General features: G+C 36.2%; 5 protein-coding genes across 5 annotated transcripts in view; 2 read left to right on the top strand and 3 right to left on the bottom strand.

Moving 5' to 3' along the window:
• LOC140978145 (uncharacterized) overlaps positions 1 to 27,929 on the bottom strand; it is a 91,375-nt gene that overhangs the window by 44,855 nt on the left and 18,591 nt on the right. The window lies entirely within an intron of this gene.
• On the top strand, positions 2,093 to 6,790 carry LOC140978131 (uncharacterized membrane protein At1g16860-like). Its single transcript, XM_073442941.1, has 4 exons — positions 2,093 to 2,956; positions 4,947 to 5,102; positions 5,342 to 5,553; positions 6,253 to 6,790. Exons 1-4 carry the CDS (start codon positions 2,195 to 2,197, stop codon positions 6,443 to 6,445), a joined length of 1,323 nt encoding a protein of 440 aa, XP_073299042.1. The 5' UTR covers positions 2,093 to 2,194; the 3' UTR covers positions 6,446 to 6,790.
• On the bottom strand, positions 7,099 to 8,676 carry LOC140978133 (RPM1-interacting protein 4-like). Its single transcript, XM_073442943.1, has 4 exons — positions 8,425 to 8,676; positions 7,884 to 8,273; positions 7,617 to 7,814; positions 7,099 to 7,289 (listed from the first exon to the last, which is right to left on the bottom strand). The coding sequence occupies exons 1-4, from the start codon at positions 8,428 to 8,430 to the stop codon at positions 7,269 to 7,271; spliced, it is 615 nt and encodes a 204-aa protein (XP_073299044.1). The 5' UTR covers positions 8,431 to 8,676; the 3' UTR covers positions 7,099 to 7,268.
• Positions 8,805 to 11,626, bottom strand: LOC140978132 (uncharacterized). The gene is made up of 4 exons (XM_073442942.1): positions 10,808 to 11,626; positions 9,585 to 10,034; positions 9,176 to 9,491; positions 8,805 to 9,102 (listed from the first exon to the last, which is right to left on the bottom strand). Exons 1-4 carry the CDS (start codon positions 11,216 to 11,218, stop codon positions 8,966 to 8,968), a joined length of 1,314 nt encoding a protein of 437 aa, XP_073299043.1. The 5' UTR covers positions 11,219 to 11,626; the 3' UTR covers positions 8,805 to 8,965.
• LOC140978134 (plant UBX domain-containing protein 4-like) lies at positions 19,703 to 22,998 on the top strand. The gene is made up of 4 exons (XM_073442944.1): positions 19,703 to 19,958; positions 20,808 to 21,093; positions 21,353 to 21,448; positions 22,333 to 22,998. The coding sequence occupies exons 1-4, from the start codon at positions 19,816 to 19,818 to the stop codon at positions 22,711 to 22,713; spliced, it is 906 nt and encodes a 301-aa protein (XP_073299045.1). The 5' UTR covers positions 19,703 to 19,815; the 3' UTR covers positions 22,714 to 22,998.

The raw sequence follows: 27,929 nt of genomic DNA on the forward strand, positions 1-27,929 counted from the left end.
AATTTCGGCTAAATCGTCCCATATTCGGGAAGGATACTATGCTTATCAAAAGCAAGCATGACATCATTATGATCCAAATCAAAAGAGGAAAAACATACAATTTTGATCGCTAATGAAAATGATCTGAACATACACAAGAAACACATGAAAAATTTCTAGGCTCATCTGATCCAAGATCAATAATGCCTCATATATTAAATATTTATGAAATGGGAAAAATAAGAATAAAAAAAAAACAGCCATGGAAATAGCTTGCCGAGAGGTACAAAAATCAGGTGAATCAACCATTTTCGTCATCGTTCTTTGGCTACGGCTGCCTGTTTGTTGTTTTGAGTAATCGTGCCTGTAAACACAGGCCATCGAAATGATCCAAAACGACCCCAATTTTCTATGTAAAAATTGACTTTTGTTGGGAAATACCACGTACATTGCTCTAAAACATTCTAAAATGTCTATATTCCATACGAAATTGGAGTGGTTATAATTTTTTAAATTACAAGATCTAGAAATTTTATGAATTCTATAATTATAACTTGGAATTAAATAATGCAAAATTGTCTGAACAACATTTCTGTGTCGGTAGAAGGAATAAACCGAGCCAACGGTGACAAAGGATATCCTCAANACGATTGGTCAATTTGTGTCGAAAATTTCATACTTCCATAAAAATCAAAGTTTCATATTTAAAATTTGAAATTCGAAACCATACATTTGTTTTTTGAGTTGGGGACAAGACTTGAAAATAAGAAATTTTCTAAAGTAATCGACTTCGTTAACAATAAAATACATATAACGACAAAGTAAAAAAAATTCCGGAGAATTCTAAAAATTGAGATGTTTAGAATTTTTTTTTAAAAAAAATTTCTTTTTTAACTTAGGTTTATTTAGAAACTATAATAAGTAGATATCTTTTCATGACAAAGCTCAACTCTCTATCTATATTTAAAATTAAAAATAATATTGTAATTAAAATTTATATAACAAAATTGACGGATAAATCAGTACATGAGATTGTGTTCAAATAATGGGAAACGCATTTAAAACCATATTCATAGTTGGGCCTACCACACAGCCCAAAAAAAACTCCAAGAGAATTCAATTAATTAGAACCATGGGGGTAAATCCGTAAAACTACATCATGTTGGATATTTGTTGTGTTTGGATTGCTACTATTGCATTCGTATTTAGATTTTAATTCGAAAGGACATTAATGAAAGAGATGTCAGGGTTAGCACCATAACTATGTTTAGATATTATATTTAAATCTACTCGTCACGTCACTGCCTTCTTTTTTTTTATTTTTAATTAATATTTAAATTAAACCATTCAGGTGATTTAGTTTACTCTACAAATATCATTTTTCAGTCATATTAAGTGTAAATTTTTTTAAAAAAAACAAATTATTGATTTTTCTTCTATGAATTTGTAAAATTTTGGAAACAAAAAAATTATTCGTATTATTTTAATCATTTACAAATACTGTCTAAATCACACGCTCCTTCCGTCTAAGCTTGTGTGTTTCATTTAAATTTTTTTTGGAAATGTAAGTTTATAAAAAGAATTCTTATTTCATCCTTATTTAATGGATATTTTATTATAATTAAATAAAAAAAATCGAACTGAGACATGTGAAAATATGAAAATTGAACTGAGACATGTGAAAAAGAGGAAACAAATGAATTTAAGAGACATAATTGAATGACCATTGTTACATATTATTACATGACAAAAACTTGTGTGAGACGGTTTCACGTATCGTACTTTGTGAGACAGATATCTTATTTGGATCATTAATGAAAAAATATTACTTTTTATGCTAAGAATTTTATTTTTTATTGTGAATATATATAGGATTGACTCGTCTTACAAATAAAAATTCGTGATATCGTCACACTTAAAACCTACTCGTGTTAAATAAACTAACAAAGTTAAAGATCTCATATTAAATTAAATTACATAAACAATAATAAAAGCTTTTAAGAATCCTTAACACACAGCATGACAGGCGACAGCAAACTCAACAGCCAGTTTGTTCGCCGAATACACTGACAAAGGGCATAAATGTCATTTCAGCCCCACCTCCATCACCTTCTCTTTCACGTACACTCTTCACTTTGCACTAAAAAGCTTCTCCCTTCTCGCTGCAACCCAAGCAAACCCCCATTTCATTCTCGCTGCAGGACCTTTGCTTCAGATGACTACTCGAACCGGGTCGCACCAGTTAAGCAATGGCTTGTTTGTTTCGGGTCGTCCGGAGCAGCAGTTCAGGGAACGGCAGCCGACTATGGCTTCACGCGCCGTCCCGTACACCGGTGGTGATGTGAAGAAATCCGGCGAGCTCGGGAAAATGTACGGCGTCGGGGATCACCCGAACACACCGACGGCACCGCCGAAGCTTCCCTCCCGTCCTCCGTCCTCTTCTCAGCATAACAGTGGATCTGCCAGATCCGGGCCGAATTCTGGCCCCGTACCGCCGACGTTGTCCAACTCCGGGTCAATGAATAAGAAGTCATCTTCCTCCTCTTTCTCAGGTCCTCTGACGCCTATTCAACCCACGGGCCTCATCACATCGGGTCCATTGGGCTCTTCCAACTCCAATCGCCGCTCAGGCCAGCTCGACGCGCCCTCAGCACCGAGCTCGTTCAATAAAAACATGTACGGTTCCGCTGTTACGAGCTTGGGGGAGGAGGTGAAGTTAGGGTACAGGTTTTCGAGGGTTATAATGTGGGTATCCTTGGTGGTGGTTGTTATGGGACTGGTGGTTGGAGCTTTTCTCCTGGCGTCGGTGAAGAAGGCGGTGGTTTTGGTGGCTGTGGTTGCCGCTTTAGTGGCTGCCTTGATTATTATAATCTGGAATTTTGGTTATAAAAAATATGGGGTATTACAGTTTTTAAGGAAGTATCCTGATGCCGAGCTGAGGGGTGCCATCGATGGACAGTACGTCAAGGTCACGGGGGTAATTTTTCTAGACCTGATTTTTACTGTTTTTGTGATATTTTCATGATAGTAATGGTAGAAATTGCTTGTTATTATATTTGAGCTACTGAGATTAATTGATATTTATTGAGGAATTAAGTTGGTGAGTAGTCATCGGTTTGGTCTGAATCTATTTAGGGAAGTCTAAGGATCTATATTTGTGTACCATTTTAGAATTTCTTGAAATCAATTACCTTCATATCATCTGTTCAACAATCCTCTGTTATCCCAAATTTATTCTGTTCCATCCATGTTAAATTGAAGCATAATTCTATCTTGAAGTCATCCACTTCGATAAGTAAAGAGGGCCCACTTTTCGGCCGTACTAACCATGGATTACTTAGTTGAAAACTTGAAATGGTACAAGGATAGGACTTCTTTTTTAGTAAATGGGAGGACAGTTGTTACCTCTGTAATATGCTTATTTCAAGTTGATTCTATGTAATATGAAAAGAGGTACAGGTGCTAATTTCTTTGACTTTGTGAAATCCTGGTTCAATTTTTACTTGCTGCTGAGGTTATTGAAATCTTTATGCATTCTCTAGTATCACTTTAGACTTGTTGATCAGAAATATTTTGTTTTGGTTCTAAACTTCTAATGGCTTATATAATTCTGGAGAATCCGAAGGATTTATTTTGCAATACTAAATACAATATTAATGTGTAAAAGCGGTTTGTCAATCTTTTGTTGCATGATGACAGCTGAACAAAAGGATTGATTAATATATATAACCCTTTGGGTCGCTAGTTGTCTTCTACGTCACCTACCGAACACTTACCCCACGTGGCAAAATATTTAGGTACCAAATATACGCTTTAAGATTGTCTTGTTCATGTCATATAATTTCTTCCTGAATGCCTTGACCATTCATTAACATGTGATGACTCATTTCTCCTAAATATGTTAGTTTGAGATGCATGGCATTAAATTCCAGGAGATCTCTCTAAGTCTCTTGTCTTATGACTCTCATCAAAGTTAAGTGTGTAGAATTTTAGAAGATTTAGATCTTTACAATATTTGTAATAATAAGTCAGATGCACAACAGAGATATGGTGGATAATATTCCGGTGTAATTTGAATTTTTATTTTCCAAAGTAATAAGTACAGCTATCTTTAGAGGAATGCAAATATATCAGTCCGAACACTGACTTATCAAATGTAGGTGGCATCGTTTTCTGTCGTCTATGATTTAATAAGCTACTGATGATATTGCATACACATCGTTGTGTATATCTAATTTAGTTATATGTCCCAAAAAATGCCATCTGGCACTCCAAGCAGGCAGTTATGTGATTGTAAATAAGCTGGCAACCTATAATCATAAAGTTGAAAAGAGCAATGATTTGTCCAATCTGGATCTTCTTTTGATCCAGTGCCCATTAGCCAGTATTTACGTGTCAATCATCTACATAGCACGTTACCACCGTTACCGTATTTTTCGCATCTGGCTTTCTCTTTACTGATTCGTTGGCAGTTATTTTATTTTGAATCCGGTCGCATGAATTCGAGTTCATTTATTGTGTATCACTTAACTTTAGGATACCGTGGTAACCAAGATTGGACATTTTCTTTCCATTGGCCATTTTTCTTTACTGTCTCATTGGCAATTATTTTTACTTTGAAATGGGTCGCATACATTGGAGTTCATGTTTTTGGACATCACTTGAGATTATGACACACAGATACAGTGGTAACCATGTTTCAAACCAAATCAAATTGATAAAGGTTTGAAACAAATCAACTAGAAACATTCCTTATGAGAAAAAGGTTACTCATAAGAAATTCTTCTTACATGGGAAGACAATTCCTATTCTTTGGGATCTCACCAGTTTCAATTCGTTTTTTGGCTTTTCGACTCATGATATGTTATGAAAAAGGTTACAAATTTTTTTTTGTTGCCTAGTATTGTTTTTGCATTATGTGCTGCTGCTCTACCCAACTCAGTGAATTTCCATGATTGTATGCACAGGTTGTCACTTGTGGGAGTATACCTCTTGAAACGTCATTCCAGAAGATTCCAAGATGTGTATATGCTTCCTCGGAATTATATGAATACAGAGGCTGTAGTGGAAAACCTGGGAATCCTACACAATGTTTTTTCTCTTGGAGATGCAGTCATTCAGAGGTCAGTTATCAAATTATATTGAATTTTTTGAAGTGATACACGAAACTATGAACTGTTGCATTTTCTATGACATGTAGACGATTTCACTTTTATCGGATGCATTAGTGTATACTTATATATGGAACTTCCTTTTAAAAAATACATACTCTTATATGAAACTTGAATGTGTGAGCTTTTGTTTTATTGACTTGAGCAATCTTTCAGCTTCGTGATCAATCACATTTTTGTTCCATTCACAGAAATATGTGGCTGATTTTTACATATCAGACTTCCAATCAGGATTAAGAGCTTTAGTAAAAGCAGGTTACGGTGCTAAGGTTGCGCCATTTGTCAAACCAACTACAGTTGTCGATGTAACCAAAGATAATAAAGATTTGTCTCCGACCTTTCTGCACTGGCTTTCTGACAGAGGTTTGTCGAGTGGCGACCATGTACTGCGCCTTAAAGAAGGGTAATAAACTTTGTCAACACGGTGCATATTAATATTTATATATCTACTGATTAGCACATGACATCTGATTTCTATTTCTCTTTTGTTAACATCCTCCTTGTTTGATTTCCATTTACCCATGATATTAGACATTTTACGCACCCAAAAATACTAGTAAATATTCTTCTTCTATGTCGGGGCTAGAAACTAAAACCTAACTAGAATCAACATGTCCTTACTTGGAAATGTTACTACGGTGTGTTACTACGGTATACTGTAGTTTCGTCACATTATTGTTAGAACTTACTTTTTCTCATATGTTCAAAGCTATGAAAGCTGATCGATCTAATAATGATTTTAAATAGTAACACACCCCCACATTTAAGATGCAAATCGGGGAATATATGTCCAGCTTATTATTGGAACTTGGAAGTGTGCATGTACAAGTCCATGTTGGTGACATTTGAGTAACAAAGGCCCAAAAGGTACAAACCCTGGTCTAACTTTGATGAAATATTTAAGGCTGCATAGGTAGCTCTAAAACTTGTGATTTCCTATTCTGACACGATGTTAAAAATCATTTTTCTCAAAGATTCAAGCTCATGAGAGATTTCCGATCTTTACTTGTATGTATATTAACAATTATAAAAAAGCACGACTTGGAATCTTGAGTTCATAACCTTTTCAAACTGATTCTGTTGTTTTAATTTTTCTTTGCAGCTGTATCAAAGAAGGAAGTACTGTAAGTGTAATGGGGGTTGTTAGACGCCACGATAATGTGCTCATGATAGTTCCACCCACCGAGCCTATCTCATCAGGCTGCCGCTGGCTCTGTTTCCTTCTCCCAACCTACATTGAAGGCCTTATATTAACATGCTCAGAAAGCCAAAATGGTGAGGTGATCCCTGTATAGATGCACCACCTCTTTACTCAATCTACACACTGCGAGTGAATATTAGAATCACCTGGTGGTGGAAGAATCCCACCAACCGCTGTGTATTCCTGCATGAAGAAGATCAAGATCTTGTAAAAGTGTCCATGTGCTTGGTATGTATATATATGCATATATATACATACATACAGTATCGTAGAGGTGTATGCGAGGAAATGAGTTCTTTCCTGAGCAGATAGGCAGCTATGTATTATGCCAGTTTGGTTTCTGTAATTTCTCGTGGTGTTTTTGTTCGTTACTGTACAGGAGTTGTTAAGGCTATCCTGGCCTTGCCTCTAGTTATTTGCATCCATGTTTTTTATGTGCCTAACGGTTTGGTCTTATCTTTTAAATGAATCATAATTAAAAGTTAAAATCATCTTGCTAAATATTTCTGGAAAAGCGGAGGAAAATCTATTCACTGGTGGATCTTGTAAGCACCAATCCAGCTAAAGTTTGAAATTAGATAGACTTGTTGCCGCAAGTATTTGTCTAAGATCGATGATACGAAACATAATCCAAATGATATTACAAATTAAGAAGAATACAATAACTTGAGCACATATAGCTACACAAAAATCGTAAAATGTATTCGTATATGATTTGATTGAATTATTTGCTTACAACACTAATACTAGGATAAACTAGTATGAATCACATGCAAGTGTTTGTCAAAGATTATAGCGTAGTCACAAAGAACATACAGTTTAGGATAAACCTAGAAAGGCAAGAGCTTGACATACTAATAAAAAAAAACATGTATGAAATATATGTAGACCGACAAGCCAAATGGGTATTCCCATCTTCAAAACAGGCCGCAACATTTCTGCACATTACAGAACTGGTTTTAGATGAGATCAAATTAAAGGAGGATATATACATTATTATCAAGACAACATGACATTTAAGCACCAATTATCTTGGTTTGTTAAAATTGTATATCTTAAACGGATTGCATTACATGTTTTTAGGAAACTAAGATCATTTTTTAAAATGTTTTAGGCAGAATGAAGGATAAAAATTACATTAGAAATATCAAAATTATTTTTGTATTTTATTTGAAAAATTATTTTAAATATATTTTGTAACTGTGTTTACATTTTTTTTTAATTGAAGTGGGAAACGTTAGAAATTTAAATGTGCCCGTACATACCTTTCCCCGGGTATTTTCTTTGTGGCTAGACTCATGGTATCTGTTCACAACCTGCTGCACACTCAAAGAGGGGAATTTAGCAGCCGCGATTTGCTTCTCCTCCTTCACCTTGTTGAAGATTACCGTAAAACCTTCCGCTGATCTCGGATTCTTTTCATCCCATTCCCCGAATTTAGGCACAGCCACCGATCTACAAGACTGTTCCCTTCCTCCATCAATATCAGATCAACATCCACACAAACACAATTATTAAACAAGATTACTCACATTATCATCGGCATAATCCACTGGAGATAGCGGCGGGATGTGGCTGCGATCGGATCTTTCGCGCTGGTGTTTGGGCTTAAAGATTGAATTCACAGAACTATCATGAGATGTGGCTTTGTCGCTGCCTGATGTAGAAGATGTGCTTTTGTAAGTGCTACTTTTCAGCTGATCGGAAGTGTTTCTTTTGTGGAAACGATTCTTTTTGGGCACGGAAGACTTGCCAGAAGGTGGAGCTGCTACCATGGTGAAGGCTTCTGGATTTTCCTGCGGATCGTTAGGGTTTATCCTGATACCGTTGGCTTTCTCCTTGCGCGCATTCTCGAAGCAGGCTGTGTACGGTACGTTCTCCCCGTCCCAGTTCCCGAACATAGGAACGTGTGATCGTTGTTGCTGCATAGTAAACGTTAACTAATCTAGCTGGAACAAAGACTTGTGCGTTGTGAAGATTTAATCGTTAAGTTAATAGAAAAATTTACATGTAGGATTTAATATTTCTATCCAACTACAACATGAGAATAAGCAATTAAAGAAAAATACTCACATCCATTAATCTTTATTAAGTTCCCCTTTGTTTCTGATCGTTGAGAGCCGCAGACGATCTCGTTTATGCATAAAAATATAGTGGGAGAGAATGTATGAAAAACAAGAGGAGAAGTAGAGTTTGCGTGTGGGTCCATTGTAATTTGTAGCGGAGAACCCGATGAATTTGGGCATGCTTAACTTTGTTTTCGATGATTGTAAGATCCGTCAATAAACGAAGAGAATCCTCAGTATTTGTTGTTTCCGTCGTACGTGAACAAACGTCGTCATTTATTATGCATACTGATACTATACGAAGTTTGAACTCGATCTTATGCACATTTGGATTGGAGGATGTGAGATACATACATATATAAAACGATCATCATCATCAATGAGAAGTCAGAAAACTCATTTCTCTATGTGATAAAAGTAACCCCTAAAATGTTAAATGCTTACACACATTCTCTTATATATATTTCACTTGAAAACAGGACAAAAAAAGGCAATTAACCGTATTCCCTACGGTTTTGATAGCATCAGACACGCCAATTATACAACACTCAAGAAATCCCGATCGTCTTGTTCAATATCCACAATGTAAGAGAGAGCTGGATCGCGAAGATTGTGTGTAACCATGTCCTATCCAGCATAAAGCCATACACGGTAATTCCAGCTGTGTTGTGCTCGAAATATGTTACTGAAACACAAAAAGCCCATAAAAAAAATGTTCTCGTTGAATGCTGACTTCAATAAGTTTAGCAGTTACTTACCTAGTGCTTGCCTTTTCTGGTAAGACACAGTGTTTGCAAAAATCGGCACCAAGTTTGTGTTGTCCAACACGTTATCTCCATCTCCTACTTCATTATCGGAATCCGTCCAGTTGGCAGCAGTAACCGGATACCGTGCCACGTCAGCTGAAACAATCTGAGTCGTTGGGATGTCATCAATTAGAGCATCAAACGAATCGATTGTGGCACAGGCATGCCACTTAGCCGCAAGAGTTGTAACCGCCTGTGCTCTATGTGTTATCTTTGCCGCACTTCGCAAGCAGATTAAAAGCCCAGTTACCAGAGTTATGGAACACAACTGCATGACAGAAACAGAACAAGTCAAGAACTTCACTACATATTTCTTGAATGTCACGTGAAATAGATTAAAGAGCTGGTGATGCGGGATTACCGCGAGTTCTCCAGCTGTTGGGATGTTGACTCTGGAACTCGGTTCAGTTGTAATGAGCAAGGAAACAAACTGGCTTATTGTTACTAGGATTAGAGTCAACAAAATGAAAACTCTAAACCTATGACTTATGATCCGAAGATTTCTTCTGATCCTGAGATGTTCGATCAAGATTGAAGCAACATCAGATTCACGTTCAAAGACTTGAGCAAAGTCCTCTAACCTTAGTATTTGAAGGTAACACGTAAGGCGGAAGAGTACACAGACGAGGAAACATATCGAGGTACGATATAGCCACGAGCACATCAGTAGCATGCAACCGATGACTTTGCACAGAAGCGTGTTGTATGGGTAGGGGATTTGGTTTCCTCCGGAGGCGAACCACCATATCTGGTATGCGCAGTGGGCAAGGAAACAGGGGAGAACAAAAGCTGAAAGGAGCTTCATTGATCTCTGCGTCGACAAATAAACAGACTTAAAATTTGAGAATGATCTTGCATGAATCATATTTTTATTGAAGTTTTGACTATACAATGAGTATTGCTAGGAATAGTTTAGCGTATGTACTTGATTTGCGCAAACAATTAACGAGAATTACGAGGAAATACAACGTTACAACTCTGCATCGATAGTATTCGGACTCAGATCACTCTGATACATTATGCCACTCTTCGGGCCATAAAGGGGTAATATGCAAAATTCTACTAGCTCCGTGATCAACTAAATTTGACAGGATTATTGCCTAATTTGCCTGTTTTATCTACCAATAGAGGTGTGATATTTATATCTATGTTCAAATTAATTGAGAGGGGTCAAATATTACTTGTTTTCATGTCAGGATTTGAACTCAAAATTCTTTAGCTTGTTCTAAGTTCGAAAAAATAAATTATTTGATCTCGAATCAAAATTTGAGTTTGAGCTCGATTGGTTTGGATCGGTTTGATTTTAACAGTCAAGTTCAGCTACAAACTTCTTGATCATGGCTCCATGCCCCTTAAATTTTAATAATTTAAAAAGTACATCTTGATTCTTGAATGTGTTAAAGGTAATGAATGAAACGACTCACGATTTCGAAATGTATTGGAGCCAGGCCCAAATTAGATATTTTCGACTTGGAACACAGTATCATTCAACTAGCTCACAAAGTGAGTTGCTTCCTTTGTTTAACTACGTAACTAAGATAATCTAAGCAATTTTGAGTGAAAAATGGAAAGGCAGAAACGTACTTGAAGCTGCAGTGCATATCCCTGTCGAACCTTTTCGCTTTCATCACACAGTTTATCAAGAAACAGAAACCTCCGAAGCCCGTATGTACGCCCGAAAGATGTTAGGCAGATGAAAGAAAGTGCAGCAAATAGCGAAAGTGATGACTGAACAATTACATTGTATGGCCTTTGGTGGGTCAGATCACAGTCAGAGCAATAAAATATAAAGTGGGAGACAATTGGAACAGCTATGTTTAGCAGAAAAAACATGGACCAAGATATCCCAGTTCTCCATATATTCGAATAATCAAGAAAAACCCATTTCAGGCTATAGCTATAACTCGTCGACTCCAAGTTGGCTTCGTGGAATGAATGGCTTGGTGAAATCGACTTGTTTTCTTGAATTAAAGCCTCTTTGGCCGATTCTTCCATTTTGGTACTGGTGTTTTCTTGTTTAAAAAACTTGTTCTGCAAATGCTGTTTCCTGTAAAGGATTATAATCGCAAATATTGTGGGGAAGGTTGTAACTGATGGATGATTGCTCAAGTTTTGTGAAATTTTGAGTTTTTAAATCAGCGAAGTGATGATGACTCGTGGGCTCGTGATTGGGAGCAAAATAGTTGGTGTGCAGGTGGCAAATGGTTGTTTGATCATAAATCACGACACGTTTGATGTTATAAATTCATACTATAATAAGGCTGTTCAAAAATTAGATAAAATATTAATAATTGATCCATTAATCTCTCGTCTTTCACACCAAATATAAATGATTCTTAATTTATTTGAATCAACGAATTAAAATAAATTTTATAATTTCAATAGAAATAATCAAATCTACCCACAGTAAATGTAATTAAAAATTAACTGTTTACAAAATTCAATATGTTTTATAATTAGGACGTTACGAGGAAATAAAACTAGCCAGCCATTTGTCATAAAACAATGGAGACCGGAAAAAGGCCAAAAGTTTCACAGATTGCATGATGATAGATAGCCGCCGACCACGTGTAACCTGCTGGAAAGTTGGAGTTTNAAAGGTTCTGGAAATGGTATGTTCTACATTGAAGTAAACATTTCAATCAATTCTACTTCTTGGGTGTTAGAGACTGGTTGTGGCTCACATCTCTATAATGATTACAGGTGATTGGAAGAAGTAGGAGACTTAGGGAAGGTGAGACCTTCTTGAGGATGGGAAATGGAGCAATAGTTGCTGACAAAGCCGTAGGAGATGTTTACTTATTGTTGAACAATGATTTTAAGTTGATTTTGAGAGATGTTTTGATTGTACCTGAGTTGGTGAAAAAATTGTTTCCATTTCTATGCTTGGTAAAGATGGATATTCTTGTTTATTTAGCAAAGATGTTTGCAACATTTACAAGAATGAATGTTTGATTTGTATTGGAGAACTTGAAAACGATCGCTACAACTTAAAATTAAAAGATATTCCACTAAAAAATGTCCAAGCAATAACAACAACAAACAAACGAAAACAAGATACTCTAAATTCGGCACAATTATGGACATTCCTACTTCATCATCTTTACCGATGGCTTTTCGAGGTATGGGTATGTGTATTTGATTAAATACAAATCTGAATCCTTTGAAAGGTTCAAAGAATTTAGAAGCATGGACATTCGTACTTCATCACCTTTACCGGTGGCTTTTCAAGGTATGGGTATGTGTATTTGATGAAATACAAATCTGAAGCCTCATCCTTCCCTCAACAATTTGATAAACATCGAAAATCTTTGCCAAAACATGAGATGCACATGTAGGAAATTGAAAACCATCACTTTTGTAAATTTTTCACGCACATCAGCATACAAACAATAATATGGATTACATGGTACTTGAAAAAGGGTTTGAAAACATGCCTTAATCCTTATTCCTTACTAGATATGAGAGATGGCGCGACGAGAGACGAACATGACTCAAATCTTCTTCCTTTCTCTCCTCTAAGTTTCGACCACCTCTAGGAGTCCTAGCGTGTGTGACTGTGTGCTGATGGTGAGGGAGGCGTGTAGTTCTAGGTGTGTTGGGGTAGGATTCTATTTAAATAAATTATTAGATTGCTAATTGGGCTTTAGTTTACTTAATGGGCCCTAATTATGGTATCCCCCCGATCGTGAAGTGGAATTCTCTATTGATCTTATGCCAGGCACTGTTCCTATATCAAAAACACCTTATCGTTTGGCACCCGCTGAAATGAAAGAATTAAAAGATCAAATCCAAGAACTGCTGGACAAGGGTTTTATTCGCCCTAGTTATTCTCCATGGGGCGCACCGGTATTATTTGCGAAAAATAAAGATGGTAGTATGTGTCTATGCATTGATTATCGAGAACTTAATAAGGTCACTATCAAAAATAAATATCCACTGCCAAGAATTGAATAATTTATTTGATCAGTTGCAAGGAGCATCGGTATTTTCAAAAATTGATCTGCGATCTGGATACCATCAATTGAAAGTAAAAGAGTCTGATGTGCACAAGACAGCATTCCGTACGAGATATGGACACTATGAGTTTATGGTCATGCCATTTGGGTTGACCAATGCTCCAGCGATCTTCATGGATCTCATGAATCACGTATTTCAGCCATATCTGGGTCAGCTTATTATAGTTTTCATTGATGATATATTGATTTATTCCAAGAGCAGAGAGGAACATAGTCGCCATTTGAGGACAGCACTGCAAGTACTGCAAGATAGAAAGTTATATGCAAAATTTAGCAAGTGCGAGTTTTGGCTTGATAGAGTGGCATTCTTAGGCCACATCATTTCTAGCAATGGCATTGAAGTTGATCCAAGCAAAGTTGAGGCAGTGAAAGAGTGTCCAGTACCGATGAGTGTTACTGAGATTCGCAGTTTCTTGGGACCAGCTGTCTATTATTGCAAATTTATCAAGGGATTCTCTCCATTGCAGTACCATTGACATCCTTGACTAAAAAAAATGCAAAGTTTATTTGGGGATCCGAGTGTCAAGACAGTTTTGACAAGTTAAAGCAAGCCTTGATTTTAGCACCAGTGTTATCTATGCCATCGGGGCAAGGGGAGTATGTTCTATATACCGATGCTTCTAAACTTGGTTTGGGCGCAGTTCAGATGCAAAATGACCGAGCTATAGCCTATGCGTCGAGACAGTTGAAGATTCACGAGAAAAACTAAACTACTCATGTCCTTGAGCTTGCAGCAGTAGTCTTTGCACTAAAGATTTAGAGACACTACCTTAATGGAGAGAAGTGCAAGATATTCACTGACCATGAAAGCTTGAAATACTTCTTCACCCAAAAGGAGTTGAATATGAGACATCGTAGATGGCTTGAGTTAGTAAAGGATTATGATTGTGACATTAGATACTATCCGGGAAAAGCTAATGTAGTGGCAGACGCGTTGAGTAGAAAAGCAGTAGTTATTGCTCATCTATCACTCCAAAGACTGTTGCAGTTCGAGATACAGCGGTTTGAGCTTACAGAGTATGCTAGGGGCGAGGCCCCTAATCTTGCCACATTATCAGTACAGTCGACTTTGAGAGATATAATTCGTGATGGGCAGTCCACTGATGAGCAGTTGTAATAGTGGAGAGCTAGAGATGAAACCAAGGGTCGGAAATTATATTCAGATGTGGATGGTATAGTTCGTTATCGAGATCGGTTATGGGTTCCTAGTGACGATTCTTTGAGAGATCTTATTATAAAGGAAGCTCATGACTCACCATACTCCATCCATCTGTGAAGTACGAAAATGTACAAAGATTTGCAGTTGTTATATTGGTGGCAAGGCATGAAGAGGGACATTCTGAAATTTGTATCCGAGTGTTTGACTCTCCAGCAAGTAAAAGTAGAGCATCAAAGACCAGCGGGGAAACTTAATCCACTCCCTATTCCCGAGTGGAAATGAGAAAATATCACCATGGACTTTGTTGTGGGATTGCCAAAGACAGTTAAAGGATTCAATGCTATATGGGTGATAGTTGATCGTCTTACGAAATCAGCGCATTTTCTACCTATTAAGACAACTTTCACCATGATTCAGTACGCCGACTTATATATTCGAGAGATAGTTCGCCTGCATGGGATTCTTGTGTCCATTGTTTCTAATAGAGATCCGAGATTCACGTCATCATTTTGGAAGAGCCTACATGCAGCAATGGGGACCAAGTTATTATTCGGTACAGCATTTCATCCTCAAACCGATGGACAGTCAGAAAGAGTTATACAGATTTTGGAAGATCTACTTTGAGCATGTGTTATTGACTTCCAAGGCAGTTGGGAACCAAAGTTATCTCTAGTGGAGTTCACCTACAATAATAGTTTCCAATCATCAATCGGGATGGCTCCTTTTGAGGCACTTTATGGAAGAAAGTTTCGATCTCCTAATCATTGAGACGAGGTTGGGGAAAGAAGAGATATTGGTCCGGATGTGATTGAAGAGACTACCGAGCTTATAGTCAAAATTCGCGATAGAATGAATACTGAGCAAAGCCGACAAAAGAGTTATGCAGACAAAAGACGAAGGGACTTAGAGTTTGCAGTGGGAGATCATGTATTTGTGAAAATAGCACCTATGAAGAGTGTTATGCGTTTTGGCAAAAAGGGGAAGCTAAGCCGAAGATTTATTTGTCCGTTCGAGATTTTGGAGAGGATTGGGACACTAGCTTATCGAGTGGCATTGCCACCAGCGCTTTCTGGAGTTCACAATGTGTTCCATATTTCGATGCTGCGGAAGTACATGTCGAACCCGTTGCATGTGCTGAATTATGAACCTCTGCAACTAACTCCTAATATAACATATGAAAAAAGACCTATACAAATCTTGGCAAGGCAAGAAAGAAAACTACGAAACAAAGTCATTCCAATGGTCAAGGTCAAGTGGCTGAATCACTCGGAAGAGGAAGCTACTTGGGAAACCGAGAAGGACTTGAGGAGTCGCTATCCAAATCTATTCAGTAAGTTTTAATTTCGAGGACGGAATTTTATTTAAGGGGAGGAGGAATTGTAAGGTCCAAAAATTAAGATAATGTAACCCAACTGCATACAAATCTAAGAAATATGATAAATAAGTAATTAATTGATTTGATTACCTAATCGATTATGTGACATGCATGATTATATGCTAAATAGGATTTTTATTATCATTATGCATAAAATTGTATTTTAAGGGATATTCATGTTGCGATCGAAGAACGGAGACCGAGGGGTGAAAAACGTAAAATGTTTTTATTAAACAATTAATTTTAATTATTTAAAATATGGGTGATTGTTTTTCATATTTTTGAAAATAAGGAGTTTTAAGGTGATTTTATACGCCGGGATGTAAATTTTATCTGTGTTGGTTTTTCAACTAAAATGCAGACGTTTTGACAACCGGCTATTAAATTCACAAACTTAGTTAAACAAAATAATTTTTATCATTTAATTAAATATTATTGGGCCTATTTTGAAGGCTTAATAGGCCTAAGCCCAATTAGTAGAATAATTAACTATATAAAAAGTGTTAAACCCTACCTTAAACCTTCATTATTCACGCCTCTTTTCTGAAAAGTTCCACCCCCTTAATCGATACACACACAAATATTTTGAAGAAGAAAATTTGGATTTTCAAAGGGAAGCGTCAAGGCCATCGTTTCCTCGTCCCCGTTCTTCGTCATCAACGTTTATTCGTGCGTTTAAAACGCAAAGGTACGCCATCTATCTCCTTTTCTCGTCTATCACATCGTAGTATTATTTTTAATTACGTATGCATGAAAAGCACCAAGTTCTCATGTTTATTTTCGTATTATTGCACCTACATGCATTAAGCTTTTGAGTTTGGAGCCAAAAATCATGTTTATTGTGTTATACAGAGGCTGCCGTGACTAGGCCATGATCAAAGTGTGTTCTTACATAAGTTAGACTCCTACAACACCACCGTTCACGCTGGACAAACAAACGTAGCAAGCTGGTTTAGAAAAAGTTCTGTCATGCACATGGAGTGATCGGGTTCTTTGTGGTAGGGGGCTAGAGGGTCACAGCTTGGTCTAGGTCTCGGTCAGGGGATGATCCAGTCGGCAAGGACTCGAGCAGGAGGGTTGGGGAGGAGTCCTTGTTATCAAGGACTCCAACCCGAGAACGTTACATGCCCTACGCAGAATTTCTCAGGCACCTAGGGGTTGAGGGGTGCGGTCCAGGGCTCTAGGGATAGGCTAGGGGGAGTCTTAAGGGTCCTAAAAACGTGCGTGAGTGGTTGGTTGAGGGTCCGGGCTCGCTGGTAGAAGCCTGGACGTAAATTGATAGAGTCCATGAAGTTAGGGAGTTCTTGGCTGCAGCTTTGGGTTGGCACGCTTCAGTTTTAGGTTGTGGGTTGAGTCCTAGGGGTCCTGGTGGTCCAGTAGGGTCTAGACAAGGGTAGGCTTGATACTGGCTCATGATGGCTCGAGCATGGCTCGACCAAAAATGGAGTAGGGTCGAGAGTGACTAGCTCATAGGTCCTAGGGTTTTTGAAAGTTAAAAATAAATCGAAACACGGCTCACGGGGGTCGAGTTGTGGTTCATAAGGGCTAAAATAATGATAAAAGACTAAGTTTTAAATTTAGGAGTTTTATATTTAAAGTTTGGGATTTTTCGGGATTAAAACGCCGTCAAAACGATTAGTTAAAGATAAATTAAAAAGCCTTGTTTTTAAGCTAAATAAAATTATGGGAATTTTAATTTAAGCTTAAATAATTATTTGGGACATGTTAGAGTCAATGAAATCATGAAAAAGTCAAATTCGAAAAATTTTACGTCTAGGGGTAAAACGGTCTTTTTACACTGAAAATTAATAAACGTCATGGCAGTGCTCTAAATTCTATTTTTATGCTATTATGATTATTTTTAATGGTTTATGAAATTTTACATGTTGAATTATGATTTTTAAATGTCCACGGATTTTCATGATATAAGGTTGACATTAAAAATACGTGTTGCATGCTTGGTTTCAAAAGAAAAATGATATTTGTGCATAATTTTATAAAGTGATGAAAAGATGAAAACATTGATGAAAGTGAAGTAATTGTGACTAATGAGGATATGAGGATACGATTGAGGATAGGCCAAGGCTCAGTTGACGATCTTGTGTCGCTGATGTCCCCGCCGCCCAGTACTGTGGTTACATGTAGATGGATCCATCGACTTTTGAGGATTGAGGAAAGTCACAATTAACGATCTTAATTCAATAAAGGAAAAGGAAAATGTTGTGATCATGATAAAAGGATACATGTTATGAATGAGGTAAAGGGAAAAGGATGAGGTTTATGTTATGCATGTCATGAAAATGTTATTTTTAAGTAAAAATATTTTCACTGTTACATGTGATTTTATACGTATTATTTGATATCAAGATGATGGTGTGTTGAGTCTTTAGACTCACTAGGTGTGATGGATGCAGGTAATGATGATGTTAACATTACTAGAGGTATTGACGGTTGATTTTGCTACACTGTTGATGCACATAACCCGAGGACCAGCGCTTCTACTTTTTCGCACTCATGATTTAAGTTTACGATTCATGTTAAAAGATTTTCAAGACTATTTACTTATGCTTTAGAGTGGTTGTGAGAGGATGGGACTTTTAAGTTTATTGCTTTTTAGGTCGGTTAACTTTTGACGATTTCAATTTTATGACTACTTCATTTGATCTTTAAAATACTAGTTAGTTGAAGTTTTATTTTAATCGGTAAAATATTTTATGGAGTTTATGGGCATGGCCGAAAATTTTTGTGGGTAAAAAAATTTCTAGTATTTTTTAAGCAAAAGAAAGGCAGACGTTTCACTGTTAGGGTGTGGGGAGCCGGGCTCTAACTCGATTATCATTGGGATTAAATGGATCTTTGCTAGAAAATGTGGGTCAAAAATTTGCTTTTAACATAACACACATACATAAAATTTATTTCATTTCATTAAAAGCAAATACATGTCTCGTTTCGTTCATACAATCAAACTAGTGTTTAAAAGTATTAATACCAGTGTTCTCCAAACCGGACCGGACCGGTTCAACCGCGAACCGGCCTCCAGACCTGTCCGGAGATAAGTAAAAACCCGGAAAACCGGTTTAGTCGGAAACAACCGGTTAAAACCCGGTTAAACCGGAAAAACCGGAAAAACAGGTTAAAACATGGTTAAACCGGAAAAATCGGAAAAATTTTTTAACAAATTTTTTCGATCTGTTTGCTAAACATTTATTATTTTAATTTTTTAAAAAATATTTAGATAAAGGTGTTGGTCNTAAAACCCGGTTAAACCGGAAAAACCGGTTAAAACCCGGTTAAACCTGACATTATAGGCTACAAAACAATGATGACCTTGGGTTTTGAACTATGACAGTCTGTTATTGATTCGATGTCTGTGAATTTCACACTTAGATTACCGTGATTATCCTGTGATTCTACCCTTATCTACATATTTCAAGGACATGAGCGCAATGTCATTGCCATGACTGCTTAATTTGGGATGTTCATATCATATTAGAGTTGCCAACCTCTTCAATTTCCGGACATAAGTACAAAAATTAAGCTAATGATATAATCTCCAACTATTCTTCTAACCATTTTAGTTCGGTCCCGATATTTCCAAATACCATGACAGACGAGCTCCCCGCTTTGCTCACTAAACATCTTATCTCGGGTTTCGCAAAAAGCTACAAACATCAACTCATGGAGCTCGGTAGGTCAGGTAAGATCATTCTCATGGTATTAACCTGAAAATAGAGAGAACTCGACTTATCGAGTTACTCTATTTTGTCTAAGTCTCGATGGGACCGATGAATATTCGAGACATCACCAGTGTCATATATTTTTAAAAACTTAATTTGTAGATTTCTATACTACTTTAAAAAATTAAATTTTAAAAATATGTAATTTTTTAATTTCATACAAATATATGAATACCAAGTTTACGCCGAATTAAACCGTCTCTTTGACGCTTGTATGTGTATATACACTTACACCTATTTGCAAATCTGATACAGACGAAAGCAAGATTTGCCCATTTCTACAACCTCGAGAATCCATAGATATGTCTTCTTCGCGTGACAAGAAACCCTCAAGTAGCCGGGCCGGTGGTATCCGAACCCTTTCCGATTTGAACCGCTCTTCCGCCCATGATTCCGACAGCGATTCCGATGATCCCCAGGAGTATTACACTGGCGGTGAAAAGAGGTCGCTTTTAGATTGCCCAATTTCTCATCTGAATACAACCCTAGATTATTGTTACTTGTATACGCATGATATGATTTCTTTTTTTATTTAATAAAAAATAGGGATTTATTTGAACCGGATTAGATTATGTCGGGCGCTTCCGGTAATTCGATCTTTTCTTGTTATCATCGTTTCTGAAATATGGGGTTGATTATCTGATATCAAAATCTCGGTTTAATATGAACTTTCATGTCGTTATAATCATAATTTGTTAGTTTTTTTTTTTCAAAAAAAGAATAATAATTTGTCGCAAGTTAGGGTTGTGGGTGATGAGTTCTGATATAGCTTATGATGACAATATATATCCACGTCTTCTCCTTTTTGGGTCTTTTTGGCTTTTGGTACTGCGGTATTGTTGACGGGCCTACTATGTATCGGTGTAAAACACAGTCTTCAAGGTTCATACTTTTCATGCTCATCTTTCTGTGCTGGCCTCTTAGTTTGGAGTGGAGTTAACTACTCATTTTCTCTTGCACTCGATGTGTGGTCTTTGTGCATGTTTGTTTTCCCTTCGATTGTATTTGGGAGTTTTTGAGAAGAATACATTGAAACGATCAGTTATCAGTCATGAGAGGAATTATGAAGATTAGTTGGCGGTCTTGATGTTATATCCCATAATTATCCCTTTGAATCTTCTGAATGCCTGAGTTGCAAGGTGGCTCGATTTTGTTTGAATTTTCTGATTTTCCAACATTTACTTGTTTTCACTTTTCTAGCATAGCGTCATGGTTTTTGTTCGGTAAACATTTTTTTTCTTCTGATATCTAATGTGTGATTAATAATCTGACTTGATTATAATCTTACATTCAGTGGTATGCTTGTCCAAGATCCATCGAAAGGCCATGATGTGGACTCTATATTTGACCAAGCTAGGCAGGTGGGTGCAGTGGCAGGATCCGTGGAAAATCTTCAACCTTCTTCAAGTTCGAGAAGCTTTACTGGGACAGGAAGATCACTTTCAGGCGAAACTGTTCAGACTGGGCCTCAGCAGCCGGAGTCAATTGTTCACGACATTGTTTTCTGGAGAAATGGTTTCACTGTTAATGATGGCCCTTTGAGGAGGTTGAATGACCCTGAAAATGCTCCTTTTCTGGAGGTAACAAGAAATGTAGATAAAATTGGTTTTTGATGTAAAAGAATCAGATCAAAAGAGGAATTTTTTAGCTATATTTTTTTTGTTTGTTTCCGCATCCTCTATTTCTTCCCTTTGTTTTTCATAAATACGTTTTGAGAATATTTTTATCCCTTCACTGAATATAAAATAGGCGCTATTAATCCACTAAATTCCTGATGTTATGTTTGTAAATTGATGGCCTATTGATGGTTTTGACGGTGTCAAGTAATTGATGTCGCAGAGTATCAGAAAATCTGAGTGCCCTAAAGAGCTGGAACCTGCTGACAGGAGATCCTCTGTTCATGTTAATCTCACAAGGAGAGAAGAGAACCGCCCTGTGAGTCCAAACTTGACTCGTTTTTTTGTGTTCCCTTGGCTCTAATACTCTTTTTGGTTGACAAGCACGAGTTGTTTGTTTATGTCTTTCTTTAAGAAAGATTTGTCTCTTATCAGTTTAAATGTAGGTGCAACTGTGCAAGCAAGAAAGTAAAATGATCAAAGGCCTTCAGATGTAATGAAAAAATTATAAAAATTATATAACTTCAATCACACTATGTTATTGGTTGGCTGTCATCTGGAAAAGGCATGCAATATCAAAGACTACCTGACCCTCTCCTTCTTTTGATTGCTATGTTGCAAATCATGGGAGCCCTATCATTATCGAGTAGGCAAATGCCTATACTTTTCAAGTCTTATGTATTTAGTTATTCTGTCTTATATGAAAGCTTCTTCAGAATAGAAACTTTTTCCCGATTCTGTTCGATCTTGGTTTATTACATTTAGAAAAAACTCCGTGTCTACTACTGAAGAAAACTCCATTTCAGAACCCTTTGTGGTATAACTGAACATGAATGAGTGTGCATTTCGATGACTTTCCTACACTTAAGTTGCATTTGAATGCTTTTTCTCCACCCTGAAGTGCAATGCATGCGGTCCTCAGAAAGCTAATTAATTGAGGTGGAGTTGTGACAGTTAAGAAGTGGATTTATCAAGTTGAGGAAGTAATAATGTGTGTAGTTAAAGTACAGAACTTAATTCAAGTAAAAGGCACTTTTTTTCTTCACATTGTCCTCTGCTCATACCTTTGTGTTTTATCTCAAACTTTGTATTGTTTCGTGACTCTGAAGCCATTTTACATTCAAATATTTGTGATGTGTGTGATGATGTGCATGTAACATTCATTTGAGAAAAGTTATGTAACATTTCTTTTGGTACTTGCAGGAAGTAGAGGCACCACGTGTTCCATTTCAAGGTGTCGGAAGAACTCTAGGTAGTAACTCTGTGACTGAACCAGTTCCCGAGACAACGGGACCTGCTACCCTACATGGTGCTCCATCGCCTTCACCAGGACTTGTGGTGGATAGATCTCAACCATCCACTGCAATTCAACTGAGGCTTGCTGACGGAACCCGTATGGTTGCACGCTTCAATCACCACCACACAATTGCTGATATTCGATCCTTCATTGATGCATCTAGGACCGGGGGATCCAGAACCTATCAGTTGCAGAGTGTTGGATTTCCTCCGAAAATCCTTAGCGATCACTCCCAGACAATCGAACAAGCTGGATTGTTGAATTCAGTTGTTATTCAGAAACTCTGAATAGCTGATTGAAGTCAATTATCTGAAAGATTCTTTTAAATACACTGTTCAAATTAAGGTCAGGACTTCGAGTTGTCATGAGGAGCCACAATGTTTCTGGATTTGCATTCATGCTTAGCACCCTGCCATTTTTCTTGAACATGTGTTCTTGGTTGTCTGTGTACAATATTTGTATTTCCGGTGAAGATATAGCGAAAGTCTTTTACAATGACCATTTCATGATCTTATTGTAACAAATTTATATTACTTTTCCTTCCTTACTTCTACGATTCATGTTGTTTGCCTTCCAGGGATTAATGTTCAGTTCATGCAACTCGATATGGGGTCCTGTGTTTGCAGGCTATTTCGAAGGAGCACTCTGGTTTATCAAAGTTTAAAAATAATCAGATTGGAGTTTGAGTAGTTCGTATTTCAAAATGTCATCTTTCTTCTTATTTGGGGTTTTGTTCTTCTATATGATCAAATGTTAAGAGTGAGAGCTTCCACATGCGCATATAGAAGAACAAAACCCCAAATAAGAAGAAAGATGATTTTATTCTATATGATCAAATGTTATTTATTAATCGTTGTTATGATTGTTATGAAATAAGCATGAAGGGTGGACAAGGGCGTAACTGGTATCTCACGTTTGGAAGGGCTAAGTCGCAATTTTATATATTTATTTTGTTCAATTGTCGCGATATTTTTCATAATAAAATTAATTTAATAACTAATGAGCTGAAGATCTGTTTGCGTAGAAAAAGGGTCAGTTTAAGGTTGATCACATTAATTGCGAAAAAGTGAAAAAGCACGATTAAACATGAACTTTTGAGATAAAATTTTGAGTTATAAAATTTTTAATTTTAAAATATTAAATATTTGATAACATAAAAAGTTATAAACAAAACAACCCTCGAGACACTAAAATATTCTTTTATGATTACGCTCAATAGTAAAAAGTTTCTAATATTTTTACATTTATTCTTATTTTATATGTTTATTATGTATTCTTTCATCTATTAATTGACTTGATACAATTAAAATTATAGTAATTACTATCAATCTCGTATCAAAATTGTTTAAACTTGACCTTGACGCTTCGTTACTCTTCTCATTTCTAAAATCGTTGCTTTTAATATTTCAAAAATTTGACACTACAGCTGTTTTAATTTATAGACTAAGAACTTGATAAACACCATATATAGGGAGGCATCTAATCTCGGTAATAGTTCTTCTCCACTCAAATTGGCATAAATTAGAGGAAAAAAGATGGCATGTCGGCCAAAAGAGACACTCTCATTTCGTAGCATTCCTTGAAGATTTTTTTAAAAAAAACCTGTGGAGGTTCGATCGACAAGGGCCCCTCCAATTTATATTAATCATCGACCACAGAATATTTTGCTTATATCGAGAGAGAAGCCAAACAACACCTTGCAAGCTAAGTGGAGTTTTGTCTTTTAGGAGTCTTGTCATGCAAAAAGCATACAACAAACCGATTCCCCTTTTATTGCATAAGCTACACAAAATGCAAATGGCAAAGATCATGCCAACGGGACGAGACCAACTACTTTTCGCCGTTTAAATTTAAAATACTAGTTCTCTTGAATTAATGAAAATCCATGCACGATTCGAAAAAACATTTCTAGAAATTTAACAAGTCCAATCTTGGTGAAGTACCACATGGTCTCTCTTGCTCTCTTTATGGCGGCATGCCACCAACCATGTTGAGTATATCACTTCTCCAGTAAAATATCTCTTCAGAAGAATGTCTGTTCGCTGTGTGTAATAATTAAACCACACGAAGCTTTATTTACATACTATAATCGTCATTGAATTAAGTGTCCGAATTGAGGATATCTATATATCAATATCCCCCCCATAAATCAATTAACCTGTGTTTATGATTGGGAAAATACTTTATAATTATATATATAATACCACCTGACACCAGTATATTATATGTTTCAACCCATTGACCATGCATCGATCATCCTGTTGTAAAAGGGGTTTCGCTTTCTCGTTAATCTTGACAAAAGTCGTAGATTTTTTCTAAGTTTAACTCAAAAAGTTGCTAATTAATACGTATCAAGTAGTATTTTTGGATTACCTGATTGATGACTTCATTTGGTATATATTTACTTATTGAAGTCAAAAGTTTGGAAATATCCAAGCATACAAATTTTATATATATATATATATATATATATATATGTTGAAAAATTATTTAAAAATGTGTTAAATATTTGTGTTGAAAATGTGAATGTTGAATGTTGAAAATTAGGTAAAATTAGGTGTTGAATATTGAAAATTAGTGTGTGATGATGTAGGTAATGATGTATTTTATTTTTGGATTATTTGTAAAAAATTTCTATAAATAGATCTCTCATTTGTGAAGAAAATCACAATTGAGTTGAGAGAAAAATATTATAAAGTGTGTAGTGTGATAATTTTAAGAGTTTGAGATTTTTACTTTTTACCGTAAATTTTTACTTTTTCACAACACGTTATCAGCACGAAGCTCTAAAAGTCCTCCATATTTTTCCAAGCTCCGAACAGAAGAAAAAGGTAACAAAAGTAATAATATTTATTTTACTGTTATTTATTTATTGTTTATATATGTAATATATAATATAATGTTATTGTTAGAAATAATAAAAATAATTTTTTCAAAAACTTGTTATAAATCCTGGGAGGATGTTAAGACGACATCCCACACTCCCGGTAAGGGATACGACAAGTATAAAAGCCTATAAGGTTTTTTAAACAAAATAACTTATGACACCTAATTATAATAATGTGATATGATATACATAATTATTTAAATATGACTAATATTATATACACCATATTATTACCATAAAATTATACAAATACATACATTTATTTTCTTATACACCAACGGTAATAAACGGTAACAAAACGGCTAGTTTTTGCTCTATAAATACAATCTCACAAATACATTCAATCACTCCAACTTTCTCTTCTTCTCTAAAAATTATTCTTCATCAAATTTTCGAAGAAAAAAAGAAGATGGCTTTCACGAGGTTATTTTTAATTATTTTGGTTATCATACTCACCAGTCTTGTATTTATCGGAGAATATCCTCCTCGTGTGTTTTCTTTATTTTTACGAATACTTGTACTTGTTGTTTATCCATTACTTTGTATTGCAATATTCATTAACTAATAAAATGCATCGTAATTTTTAGTACCACCATGGCAAACTTGGCAAAGCTCGAATTCATCGCTCTTGATATTACTGGGAAAAACTATATGCCATGGACTCTTGATGTAGAAATGCATCTTGAGTCATTGGGTCTAAGCGAGACCATTAAAGAAAATGGTATATCTTCATCACAAGAAAAAGCAAAAGCTATAATATTTTTACGACGACACCTTGATGAAGGTTTAAAATGTGAATATCTCATCGAAAAAGATCCCATGGCTCTGTGGAAAGGATTAAAAGAGAGATTTGAACATATAAGGGAAGTTATACTTCCGACCGCCCGTGATGAATGGAATATGTTAAGATTCCAAGACTTTAAAAAAGTCAGTGATTACAATTCAGCGATGTATAGAATAATCTCGCAGTTAAAATTTTGTGGACATGAGGTTACAGAATCGGAAATGCTTGAAAAAACATTTTCCACGTTTCACGCATCAAATATAACACTACAGCAACAATATAGAGTGCGTGGATTTGCGAGATATTCTGAACTCATCGCCTGTCTTCTTGTGGCGGAAAAGAACAACGAGCTATTAATGAGAAATCATCAGTCCCGACCCACTGGATCAACAGCATTTCCAGAAGTAAATGCTGTAAGCAAAAATGAATTTAAACCTGGAAACCAAAATCAAAGTTACAGACAAGATTTTGGTCGAGGACAAAATCGAGGTCGTGGTCGTGGTCGTGGACGTGGACGTGGACGTGGAAGTGGTCGTGGTCGTGGACGCGGCCGTGGTTTTGAAAATAATCGAGATAGTTATTTCTATAACTCATCTCAAAAGAACGTCCCAAACCACCCACCGAAAAGGCATCAAGAGAATATGAGTGTTAATGAGAATCACTCAAAAAGATTTGAAAGTTCTTGTTTCAGATGTGGTACTCCAGGACATTGGTCCCGTATTTGTCGAGCCCCTGAGCACCTTTGTAAACTTTATAAAGAATCAATAAAGGGGAAAGAAAAGGAGACCAACTTTACTGAACACAGTGAACCTTTGAGTGGTTCAACTCATTTTGATGCTGGAGATTTTCTGATTGATTTCTCAGATAATGATCAATTTGATGGTGGAATAAATATGTAAAATATTTTATTTTTTATGTATTCGTATGATAATGTTTTATAGTGTGTTATATTGTATTGTATTTTATTGTCAATAATTTTATTTCATTGCATATTTTTTTGAAGTTCAAATATGGAAAATGCTACGAACCAAGCTGAAGTTTGCATACCTGATAGTGGTACAACGCACACTATCCTCCGAGATAAAAGATATTTCTTGGAACTAAAACCAACAAAAACAACGGTGAATACAATATCAGGTCCTGTAGACTTGATTAAAGGATGTGGTAAAGCACAATTTTTGTTACCTAATGGTACAAAATTTTTGATCAATGATGCTTTATATTCACCACAATCGAAAAGAAATTTGTTGAGTTTTAATGATATATATTCCCATGGGTATGATACTCAAACAATGAATGAAGGGAATGAGAAATATATGTGTCTTACCACATATAAATCAGGAAAGAAATATGTGATTGAAAAACTACCAATGCTCCCTACTGGATTGCATTATACACATATACGTCCCATTGAATCAAACATGGTAATTGATAATTCTTCAATATTAACCAATTGGCATGATCGATTAGGACATCCTGGTTCAACAATGATGCGAAGAATTATAGAAAATACACATGGTCATCCATTGAAAGACCAGAAGATCTTTCAGAATAATAAGTTTCAATGTAAAGCATGTTCTCTTGGAAAACTTATTATAAGACCATCACCAGCCAAAATCCAAACTGAATCACCAATGTTTCTTGAACGTATTCAGGGTGATATTTGTGGACCAATCCATCCACCATGTGGACCATTCAGATACTTTATGGTATTGATTGATGCCTCCAGCAGATGGTCACATGTATGTTTATTGTCAACTCGAAATGTTGCATTTGCAAGATTACTTGCTCAAATAATAAAATTGAGGAATCAATTTCCCGATTATACAATC

This window comes from Primulina huaijiensis, chromosome 6, assembly GCF_012295235.1.
Source record: "Primulina huaijiensis isolate GDHJ02 chromosome 6, ASM1229523v2, whole genome shotgun sequence".
In the NCBI taxonomy this organism is placed as follows: Eukaryota; Viridiplantae; Streptophyta; class Magnoliopsida; order Lamiales; family Gesneriaceae; genus Primulina; species Primulina huaijiensis.